At 37.6% G+C, this 12,625-nt stretch overlaps 1 protein-coding gene across 1 annotated transcript; it reads right to left on the bottom strand.

Annotated features, from left to right (window-relative positions):
• Positions 1–1,409: 1,409 nt before the first annotated feature.
• On the bottom strand, positions 1,410–4,297 carry LOC113298617. The gene is made up of 10 exons (XM_026547399.1): positions 4,274–4,297; positions 4,059–4,110; positions 3,822–3,938; positions 3,243–3,713; positions 2,686–3,125; positions 2,466–2,565; positions 2,314–2,373; positions 2,146–2,235; positions 1,935–2,042; positions 1,410–1,834 (listed from the first exon to the last, which is right to left on the bottom strand). The coding sequence occupies exons 3-10, from the start codon at positions 3,918–3,920 to the stop codon at positions 1,529–1,531; spliced, it is 1,674 nt and encodes a 557-aa protein (XP_026403184.1). The 5' UTR covers positions 3,921–3,938; positions 4,059–4,110; positions 4,274–4,297; the 3' UTR covers positions 1,410–1,528.
• Positions 4,298–12,625: the final 8,328 nt, after the last annotated feature.

Genomic DNA, 12,625 nt, shown 5'->3' with positions numbered 1-12,625 from the left:
ATTAAATGGGATATCTTAATGTTGAATCCATAGGGCATGGGGTTTATAATAGTTTTCATTACGGTCCGCGAGTTATAACCCCAAAGGTGTCACTATCCATCCACAAAAAATCCATCAAAATAAAAGTAACATAAATAACCAAAAAAAAAAAAAAAGTAACATAAAAATCCCAAAAAGTTTGACGGAACCAATTTTAAAATTTGGGATTTTTGTATCAATGTTTAAAAATTTAGGCTTTTTATATAAATTTTGTTTAAGATGGAGTTTTAATGGGTCTCAAATTTTTATACTATAAGTTTGGTCACGTTCGGTTTTTACGACGAGTTCTGTTTTCACCGTGAAGTATGAACTCGACCGCCTCAATGTACCATCACCACACTCTCCTTGAGTCGACATTGACCTTTTTAGCTTACTTGGACCAAGATAATTATGTAGAACTTGGGCTCTAGGTAAGCTGTAAATTGTGTACCAAGATATTGCCACAGATTGATGCCCTAATCATAAATCCCCCAAAATTTATAAACCCTCGCCCGCCGAAACTAAAATTTCACAACCATCTTCATCATCAAATTAAAAGAAATCCACATATTGTAGCAAGTACTTCAAATGGCAGCAAGGCACTTGCAGAGAATCTCGTCAGTTTTCCTTCGAAATCAAACTATTAACCGTAAGTTTTAATCTTTCCTTTCCTTTTAACCCTAATTCCGACTTGTTTCTTGGGATTGATTTACCCTAATTTGGTCTGTCCGTTTTTGTCCCTAATTTGTGATAGCGTACAGGAAAACCAATGCCAATTTTTCAATCTACAAGGATAATCGATCAGTTCTGCTCAGATAAGAGAGCTATTCAGACTAAATCAGAACCTGCCGACACCAAGAAAGTTGCTGTTGAAGTGGAGGAAGAACAAAATAACTCGATTAAAGCGATTGACGTCAACCAGAGCACTTCCTTGAAATACTCAAGTAACTTCGAGCATGAAAACCTCAGCTACGCATGATCTTGCGATGGTTTTTACATGCAAGGTTTGTGAAACAAGATCAGTTAAGACTGCTACCCGAGAATCGTATGATAAAGGGGTTGTAGTAGCTCGCTGCGATGGATGTAACAATTACCATTTAATCGCTGACCGGTTGGGTTTTTTTGGAGAACCAGGAAATATTGAGGAATTTTTAGCAGCTCGTGGCGAAGAAGTTAAGAAAGGTTCTCCTGATACTATTAATTTAACTCTTGATGATTTAGCTGGAACTAGGAAGCCCCAGTGATTTGTGGTCTTTTCCAATTGTTGGATTTTTCTGCACCACTTGCTGATATTCAAAGGATCAAGCTTGATATTGTGTACTGGTGCTAATTTGGAAAGTTTTGAATGATTATGAGAATTTTTTCTATTATTTTGTTTGTTGCAATAAATGTTACACATATGCTTAGTTTCGATTTTAATGGGGAGAATAGTGGGTACAGTCCAATACAGATTATAAACTGCTCGTTTTATTCTATTTATAGATCTTTTTCAGGGGTTTTAGGCAAGGATTTATACAGACAAGAGGTATTGAAATTCAAAATCATATGGCATATTTTCGACAATGTGTATCTTCCCATTGTTGTGTCCTCTAATGCAATCCACCATTAATTTTCTCAGAGAACCGGATGCTGGTAATTGTTGGCAGACCCATTCTACCAATGATTCCATATCGACTGCAAAATCAACCATGTTCCGGAGCAGAAGCTCTGGAATGATGAGCCTTTTTGTGTCAGTCACTGCAATTGAAGCTTGTAAGTACTCTAGTTTTGATCTTTCTAATTCAGCTGTAATACCTTCGGCTGTGAATATCCGAACCTACAGAAAATTACGTTGATCACTTCAGAATAATATTAGTCTTTGTAAATTTACTAGAAAGATACATAGCAGAAGAGTATTAAAAAGCTGTTTTACATACCGATGGAGAAGATCGAGTCCCACAACACAGAGCAAAAGTCACATTTGGCTCTGGAAATTCAAGTCCATACGTATTGTACATAGTTGCATCTTTCTTAGACTCCTCACTCTTCATATGGTAAACCCAAGTACAAAAAAGATTAAATTCACATTGACAATAGAACCTCACCTCTTGAACATATAAGCTAAAGTTAGTGGACATATATGCTTACAGTTTTCAAGCTGGAAGAAGATTGTTGTCTTAGTATGGTTTGCTCAATTGTTGGTGCACTTATTTTGTTGCCACCTATTGTAACTGTTGCCTGTATCTAACCGTTAGATAGGATAAACAGAAATAAGAAATTAAGTGACTTCTAGTTAGTTACGGGTAAGACTCATACCTTGTTCATCAAAATAAGCAGTTTTTCTGGAGTAGAAGGCACTCCATAGAGAAGAAATCCCTGTAATCATTAATTATATGCAATGTGAGTGTTTAAGAAAAATAGATGGAGGGAGACAACAAGGAAAGAGATTATGGTAGGGCATACTATACATGCATGATACACGCATTATACATGTTGATCCAGAAAGCCAACTTCTGTTGGTGAGTCAAGAATTGTAAGTCCACATTCTGGAGATTGTTCAGTAAGACCCTAATTGACATAGAGTAATGGAAGTAGGTAAGCACGAATCATATAAACCCTAAGTGGCGATGTAAGGTCATCTTGTAGTAGTTTTCATTAGTTATCCAAAACACTATAAATTTCACCTACCTTAGCTTTTGTAGTAGTGGAACGGAACTAGAACTTGAAATGCTTTTGTGGTCCAAAGAACTTGATGTGAATCTAACAAGATTCTTGTAGGGGCCAATATCTCTTGGAATAGAATCGTCAATATCGAATATTCCATATGGGTCTTGCTGCCTCGATTCCTTTTGCAGCGAAGTATTTAAAGAACTGGTTTCTACTCTAACGCTCCTCGAGCTGAACGATGAGTGAGTAGACCTTGAAACTGTACTTATTTTCTCTAGCTCCAGTGCTCTTGATGTTCTCATCAGCCTTACAAATATGAAAATCAAACACTTCATGATACTTTCTGATAGTTTGTTAGGTTGTGATTTGTGGCTGTTAATGTCCTGTAATGGTGATGGACTCTGTTTTTGTAAAGATTTCAGTGGAAGGTTGAAGGAGGTATGCTTGGCGAGTTCAGCAGACTGAGAAAAACATGGTAAGTTAGGTAATAATCATGCTGTAGTTATAGAACTAATAAGATGAACACTATTCCTGAACCTTACTGAACTGTTGATTTAAGTTGGTTAGCAAAAACATACCTTGGATGTTTGATTTCTCGGATGTCTCATTGGGAATAAAGATAGCCTTTGCATTCCACTTCTCGCGGGAGTGGCCTTGTCATGAAGTAACCCAATCTCTTGATCATTTCCACTGTTTTCTTTCTTGTCATTTTTGGTTGCTGAGATTGTTCCCATTCTTTCCCTTGCATTTAACTCATCGAGTTTGTTATCGCCTTTTATGGCTTTGCTTATGAAATGCAATGCCTTGGCTTCAAATGGCATCCTTTCATATGCCCATTGATTGTTTGTGAGCTTTGGATTCTGTTGGGGCGATTGGAGATCAAACTTTATGTTTTTCATTAGATTTCCTTGCTGCCACTCTTTAGATTTTGATAATTCCTTACAGATTTTCTTTTCATGACTTGCACCATTTTCAAGGTTTCTTACTTCCCCTTCAAGTTTAGCAATCTCATCCTCAACCATCGCTAATTCTGTCAATAACTCCTTTGTCTACATAATTAATGGAAGTCTTCATTAATACACTCAAGTAATTGTCTCACTAACTGGTGTTTTTTTGCCAAAGTGTAGTACATATTATTAGAGATGGAGAACAGATACCTGTGGTGGAAGGAAGCTGGGGATGGGAAGACGGGAACCATGGGATCGATGCATGGCATGTTCTAGAATGTCGTGTACCATTTCTTCGTGATCAAGCATTTTGTTTAGTATAGAAACCTAATACATGCATGATAAATGCAATATTAGATCAACAAGCCTAAAATTATTCATGTTTTCAAATTACAAAGATCTAGAATTAAAATGGATGACACTATGAATTTCGTAAAGGTTTCTTGCCTCTTTTTCAAGTTCTTTCTTGTTTTGTTTCCCATTAATCTTCTTTTTTTTTCTGGATAACGGCAAAACAACAACAAGATATTGCATCAAAAAATACCCTGTACTCAAAATTCGTTCAGCATAAATTGCATTTTGTCAATTTCAATATTCCAATTTAACAAGACCAGTTATATTTCATATAAGAAACGAGTTCTTATAATTCTTCAACTACCAACCTACAAATACTTCTCCTCAACCCTAAGGATAGATTGAGTTAAGTCATGAAACCCTTGTATGTAAGATGAAACTTGAGAAATAAAAACATGTAACAACTTACTCTAATTAGAGTTGGGACATAAATCGAAGTGTCAGCTTCACTAGCCATGAATGTAAATGAAGTGATAATGAATTTCGGATAGCTAGACAATCCTGAACAAGATGAACAAACATTACAACCCTTTTCACCTGAATAAGTTGATTGCTTATGATGGCAACACTTGGTATTCAAGCAACTTCTGGTTGTTGCAGTAGATGTTGTTGTGGTTGTTGACGATTTGTTGTTTTCGTTTGGTTTGAATATGTCGGAAGATGATTCGATGTATATGAATTAGAAGATGAAAAATAACTCTCACAAACTGTTCTCTTTGTAAGAGATAATTTAGTCAATTCTATTTGTTTATGTATGAGAAAGACATCATGTATTACTATTGTTAGTTGTGGTTTCTGTTCTTTGAGTAACTTGCAATTGCAGTTTTTTCTAAGTTTATTTCATTTGTTAAACATCTCTTTTATGAAAATGATGCCCGGCTTAAAAAGTCAGGGCCAGGGCTGCATTCTTTCTAAAAGCTGATACAATTTATTGTGCGGGTATTAGCTACAATCCACATATTGGTTATGAGTTAGCAAGATATTTTTTATTTATTTAGAGTGCAATCGAAGAATTGCGCGACTGCTTATCTTCATGCATCTTCATCTTGATTCTAGATAACTAGACATGAGCTGAAGTTGGGTAATTTTTTTTCTTTCTTTCTTGTACGTAGAACACTGGGTTCCTTTCACTACTGCTAAATCCATTTACATTTAGGATATTATCCTTATCACAGGGGTTTGATTCCCGACCTCCTTCTATGGTAAGAGGGAAGCATGAGAATTACCGCTTGATGGTTTTCGGTAGAGTCAAAATGAAAGAGCGAAAATAAGCCTCGCGTTTTTAGGGGCCACTCAAAAGGATTTAGGGGCCATCAATTTATACCCATCCAAAGACTCTAGTTAAGGGGTACCCTATATGATATTGAAGTTACATAAATGCCCTTCTGGTACAACTGTATAAAAACCAAATCAATAAAAATTCTACTCATTTCAGCTCTTCTTCTTCCAGTTTCATATCTTCCGATTGTGGAAGAAAAAAAACTTTCCCTCGTTCAACCGAAACATCGCCGCGAATCGTAAAATCAAAACATCGTCGATTCGTTTATAAAACAATGGATAAGGGAAATGAAACCCACAGACCTAGAACCAAAAATGTTGCTCGGGGTATCGATCCAAAAATTGGGATTTTAGCAAGAAATAAAGAAATTCTTGCTGCAAATGAAGAAGAACGCGAAGAAGAAGTACCCGGCAATGTAGCCGGTGGTGGCGATTCCGATAGTCAAACACTTCGTCAACTTCAAATGGCCCCTATTAGGTAAGAATCTATCATTTTTGGGGTTTATTTCGCTTTAATTCGACGAATCGAGAAAAAAAAATTCTAGGGTTTTCGGTTATTTATTCAGATTCGGGCGATATTCATGCTTATTTACTTCCGAATGTAGTCGTGTTCTTCATTTCTCAAGAACATCGACAGTATTCGGGAGAAATATTTGTTGGTTATCTGCCGAATATTGTTGGCCATATCTTCCTGGATACAAACTGGTAATAATCGGTAGTTTAATGAATTTTTTTGCTCCCGAATATATTTAAGTAGACACACAGTATTCGGAAGTACACTCACTACCGAATATATATATTGAAAAAATCTCAAAATTTCTGATATATGAAAAATCTCATTTTGGGGCCAGTATTTATTAGGAGTACAATATAATGTTTTATACCTCCGATTGTGTATGATAAAACTTTAGAGTTTCTGAACTCCAGTTGATGAATATTCGGTTGTAAACATGTTTAGTTATATTCCGATTGTTTTTCATTCAGGAAAAATATGTGTCTTCTTACTTCCGGATTTGTTTATTCGGGTTATGGTTGTGTACTTTGTCTTCCGATTGTGTAGGATGAAAAATTTAGAGCTTCTGAACTCCAATTGATGCATATTCGGTTGTAAATATATTTAGTTAGCTTTCGATTGTTTTGTATTCGGGAACAGTATGTGTCTTCTTACTTCCGAATGTGTACATACGGGTTATATTTCCATACTTTGTCTTCCGGTTGTATAGTTTGTAAATATTGTTCCTTTCTTTGTTGTTTAGACAAAGTCGAGAAAGGAGGAAGAAAGTGACAGCTAGTGCTAGGAGGGAAAGGAGTGCCAAAGATAATTCAAGTGCTCAACAAAGCTTAGAAAAACAAAGCAGTCAACAAGGAGTGCAACCAAGTGCTGAACAAAGTGTAAAACAACAAGGCAGTGAACAAGGGGTGCAACCAAGTGTTGAACAAGCCGCTCAACAAAGTGCAGAACCAACTGCTCCACAAGTTACACCCCACCATGAAATTGAACCAGTTGATCCAGTGCCAAGAGTAGAAGAAGAAGGACAACCAAGTGGTACCCAAAAAGCCAAAAAAGGAAAAGATAGTGTAAAGAAGGATATTGCTAATAAAGCATCACATCTTGTCCCTCGGCACTTGAAGAAGAAGGGTATTCCAGCATATCCTTGGGCTACCAGCGGATGGAGGAAAATTGCTATTTGGATACAAAGACTCATGGGCCAGAGAAATATACGAAACCGAGGTAATAAAATTACTATTTTCTATTAATGTATTGTCTATGTGTTATATCGTAATATTTGTATTAAGGATTTTTTTATGTACTTTAATAGGATCATCAAGATGCGGTCCGTCTACTCAAACCTACCGCCGCACCAACAAAAATGCTTGCGTGGCCTTTATCCGGTGAATGTGAAAGGTTCAAGTCAATTGTTGCCAACTCGGCGTTAGCTAATGCCGCCGAGAATTCATTGTTGGAACATGATCGTGTGGCCGTATCGGCGTTCGTGGAGAGAATGTATCCTAAGACCGATACTTTCCATATGCCGTTTGGGGAGATGACGATTACCCCGGATGATGTTGTGCATATTCTTAACCTTCTCGACCAAGGCACAACTGTGAAGTTTAACTACACAAAGCAGTTAAGTTTGGCACAACTTTATGCTCTAACTAAAAAGTGCTTAGGTTGGGATGAAGAGACAACAACAGCAGAGTTTAGGAGGCATGCAAGTTACAAAACAAGACAGATCAACATTACAGCTTTGATGAATATGTTCCGAGGCACCTTGGAGAAGGAAAAGAATGGAACGTTAACTGATGAGAAAGTGAACCACGCTGCCACCGCATATCTCCTTTGTGTATTGGGATGTGTCATATTCCCCAATACTTCTGGCAACCGGATCGACGCCAACCTTATACAACTTTTGGATCCTCTCCATGAAGTCGGTGACTATTCTTGGGGCACGGCATGCCTAGCATTCTTGATGGAAGAGTTGAGAAAGGCTTCGAGGCTAGGAACCTGCCAAGTTGCCGGGAACGTGGCTCTATTGCAGGTTTTTTCTTTAACTCTATAACTCACTCTATAGTTATTCGGTAGACAATACATATGATGCATATTCATAACTCCAAATGACGCATATTCGGTAGGAATGATCCATCTCTTTTTCCAATGTTGGTTATTCGGTGGCTAGGTACTTATTTTTGTTTCCGATTATATATATCGGAAATTTCTTTTGATATTAGCACCGAATAACAGGCCAGAAAAACTATAGGTTACTGAACTCCAAATGACGCATATTCGGTAGGAAATGATCCATCTCTTTTTCCGAATGTTGGTTATTCGGTGGATAGGTACTCAGTTTTATTTCCGATTATATATAATCGGAAATATTCATTTGATATTAGAACCGAAATACAGGCCAGAAAAACTATAGGTTACTGAACTCCAAATGACGCATATTCGGTAGGAAATGATCCATCTCTTTTTCCGAATGTTGGTTATTCGGTGGCTAGGTACTTATTTTTTTCCGATTATATATCGAAATATTCATTTGATATTAGAACCGAATATACAGGCCAGAAAAACTATAGGTTACTGAACTCCAAATGACGCATATTCGGTAGGAAATGATCCATCTCTTTTCCGAATGTTGGTATTCGGTGGATAGGTACTCAGTTTTATTTCCGATTATATATAATCGGAACTAATGTTTGGAAATTACTACCGAATATACACAATCTATTTACTAAAACTTGGTTTCTTATGTATATAGGCATGGATCTATGACCACTTCCCTATCCTGAAGTTGGCCGGAGAGAACCCGGGGTGGTGCAAAGGTACTCCTAGAGGAACAAAGTATACATTTGAAGACAACCGTTCTAGGACAAAAGAGCAGCAGTTGATTCGCATGAGAGAGATTTTGGACCAATTGAAGGCCTCGGACGTATGCTTTGATCCATACAAGGAAGATCGAGCCAGTGGGCATATAAATGTCGGTCGGACTTGTCCCTTTATTTTGGACCATTGTGGCACCCCACAGGATATGTGATGTATAACCCCTCTAGGGTGATGCGACAACACGGGTATATACACATCAACCTGTGGAGAAAATGGGGGATTACTACAAATTGGAGTTGGAGTTGTGCTCTTCTAGTGGTGATAATCTCACGATTGTTCACACAGGCCCACCTACTGTTCTTGATAACTGGGATAAGAGGAATGACTTCATTATCGACACTGGTAGACGAACCACCCGAGGTGATGAAAATTCTCCAGACTATATGAGTTGGTATAACAAGGTATCACATCCTTTGGTTATCCGTGAAATCAAATCCAACACTACTGCGGGGTTCAAGTTATAATTGTATCATCAAAGACAAACCAGCTGGTTATGATAGACTGGTGCGTGTTCTTATATTTTTGTTCATTTTATATTATTCCTATAAATCTTAGGTAATTACCGTTTGATGTTATGTCATTACGTATAAAAAACAGGTGAATAGGTTCAAGCGTGTTTCCAAAATGTTAACTGCATGCCTGAAGAGCGGAGATCCCATGCCAGCTGAGAAGATCAAAGAGGCTAGAGATCTAGTTGATAATATGGATAACGAAGATTATGCTGCCCAGTTTGGGGAGAAAGTCACGAAGAGGCATCAGCCCAAGGTGGCAGTATCAAAGACGGGTAAAAGAACTCGAGCTTCATCGAGCGCTGAAGCTGCTCCAACTGAAGGTGCTCAAACCCGTGGTCGTGCAGGACTGGGAGGTAGTCACGGTCGTAAAGTAAAGAAGAGCAGATAAATAACAATGATTTGTGTTGTATATTCGGAAGTTTGGGTAACTAAGTTAGACAAGTTCAAATGACAATGATTTGTGTTTCGAAAATTTTGGTAACTAAGTTAACTTCCGATTATTTCAAGTTCAAAATTTGAAAAGTATCAGTTTTTCCCAAATTCTGATTTTTGGGCCATCGTACATTCGGGACTTTACAAAAAAAATTATCCTCCGAATATTACAAGTTCAAAACAAACCATGCCATGGCTCTAGGTGGTTCCAAGGGCCAATATAGAAGGTTAGACACCCATATTCGGAAGTTTTGGTAACTGAGTTAACTTCCGATTATTTCAAGTTCAAAATTTGAAAAGTATCAGTTTTTCCCAAATTCTGATTTTTGGGCCATCGTACATTCGGGACTTTACAAAAAAATTATCCTCCGAATATTACAAGTTCAAAACAAACCATGCCATGGCTCTAGGTGGTTCCAAGGGCCAATATAGAAGGTTAGACAGCCCATATTCGGAAGTTTTGGTAACTGAGTTACTTCCGATTATTTCAAGTTCAAAATTTGAAAAGTATCAGTTTTTCCCAAATTCTGATTTTTGGGCCATCGTACATTCGGACTTTACAAAAAAATTATCCTCCGAATATTACAAGTTCAAAAAAACCACCATGCCATGGCTCTAGGTGGTTCCAAGGGCCAATATAGAAGGTTAGACACCCATATTCGGAAGTTTTGGTAACTGAGTTAACTTCCGATTATTTCAAGTTCAAAATTTGAAAAGTATCATTTTTCCCAAATTCTGATTTTTGGGCCATCGTACATTCGGACTTTACAAAAAATTATCCTCCGAATATTACAAGTTCAAAACAAACCATGCCATGGCTCTAGGTGGTTCCAAGGGCCAATATAGAAGGTTAGACAGCCCATATTCGGAAGTTTTGGTAACTGAGTTGACTTCCGATTATTTCAAGTTCAAAATTTGAAAAGTATCAGTTTTTCCCAAATTCTGATTTTTGGGCCATCGTACATTCGGGACTTTACAAAAAAAATTATCCTCCGAATGTCTTATTCGGAGGGAATACGTGTATCGTTAGCAACCGATTGTAGTGCATCATTGATACGAAACCTCAACGGCCATATTTTCAAAAATTAGAGCCGTTGGAACTCTAATCTATATAAAGAGGGTAACCCCTCTCAGTTATTATTGAGTAAAAAATCAGAATGAAAAACCTTTTCAATGGAAAATCCATCATCAATCGACAACATACTTCGAAGATGCAAGCGAACAACTACATCAATTGCAGCAATGGAAGAAGAAATACAAAAAACAAACAACCCAAAAAATTAAACCATCGTTAGTGGCAACGAAGGAGGAAGAGGAAATCAAGGCTAAGAAGCGAGGTGAAGAACAATTCCATCATAGAGAAAGATAAAAACAAGTTGAGGAAGAGACCGAATTGATAAAAAATTATTACATTGTGAAAGGTCTACCCAAAGAACAGCAGGACGATCGTATATTTTGGATTAACGTTTCATTGGGTCCTTTTGTTGGTAAGTACAAGAAGCCACGCCACAATTATGAACCATCCCATGATTCTTCAAGGGTGCACCATGTTATAAAATTGTGCACCGAGTACAACCGTATTCTTGCTAGGCACAGAGACGACAGGTTTGCGGCACAAGATGCTTATTCCAAGTGGAGAGGAGAGTCGTTTCTACATTTCGAAGCCGCGTTGATTGTTGCATCTCGGACTGGGAAAAAAGAATAACATGTGATGTTTGAGTGTTGTAAATTCAAATTTTTAATATTAATCGGCGGTTTGATAAAATATGGAATTCCCGAATATGATTAATCGGATTGAAGTGTTATAATACTGTTGTTCCGATTACATAGTTTAAAAAAAAAATTATAGTCGTGCCTCGAAATACCCACCAAATCGGTAGATAGATATTTAAGAGTTCTACCGATTATAATATTCAGAATCAAAACGTGTATCATTACCAACCGATTATAATATTCGTAATCAAAACGTGTATCAAAGAGCCCGATTCCTACATTCGGGAGACAACACTGTATTTTTTGCCACCGATTAAATTATATATCTTCACAAAAAAGTTTCCAAAAAACTTGTACAAATTACATGTTCGAAAAAAAAACGATCAAACATCGTCATCATCCGAGGGGATCAATTCGAGTAACTCAGTGGGAAAGTTGTGGTCCATAACGCGATCCCAATCAACCATGTTGGACTCATATTGTTTCACCCAATCCTTGCAATGGTTCATCGGGAAGTAATCGTGCCACTTACTCAACGGAGGTAACGGACAATCTTTCTTTACTCTTAAACCGATAAAATGCATTTCATTCATAAATGCCATTACGATTTTTCTATCTTTAACCGACTCGTCGCAAGACGTTCTTGTGGGTGCAAACGTCATGCTAAGTCCATACATAGGAGGAACAAAGAAATGTACCACGCAATTCAAAACGTCCGCTAGGAGATATCCAAATTTAGGCATTGTCATCCAATACTTGGATCCGATTTTCTTCAATCCCTTTCGGCACTTCACACGCGCAACTAAGTCTTTGAACTCTTGTTTTTTGTCGTATCTATCTCCTCGCCTCATCATCTCCATATAAAAACCCTTGTCCTTCACTAGTTGTACCGCCATCTTATTTCTTAAATATTGGCATTGGGTGATATCTTCGATATCCGCCTCTCTAAAGTAACCCATTTGTTCCGCAGCAACGTGAAACCCACAATTTCCATCCCCATCAACCTCGTCGGTCGACAAAACAAATGGAATGATAAGTGGAGGGAGTTGTTCCAAATACTCTTTGTATATTGTATATGTGGATCGATTTGGTCTTCCATTAAGATATCTAGGGCAACGAAGAGTACCTTTGTCCTCTTTTATAGTAAGAATTTCCATTGATTGGGTTTGTTGCGAGGCGTTCATTTGCTCAACAATTTCTTCGACAACATTGGGTTGACTTACTTGAGAAGGCTCTGTAGAGATCTTTGGCCTTACTTGTCGGGTGGTTGGTCCACTTTGATCATTTCTTGGACGACCTCTTTTCTTAGGTTCCGGCTCATCTTCAAATTCGGCTTCCGA

The sequence above is a fragment of the Papaver somniferum genome, chromosome 7 (assembly GCF_003573695.1).
Source record: "Papaver somniferum cultivar HN1 chromosome 7, ASM357369v1, whole genome shotgun sequence".
In the NCBI taxonomy this organism is placed as follows: Eukaryota; Viridiplantae; Streptophyta; class Magnoliopsida; order Ranunculales; family Papaveraceae; genus Papaver; species Papaver somniferum.
Note: the sequence above shows the minus strand (reverse complement) of the source record. Positions and strands in the feature narration are given on the sequence as shown.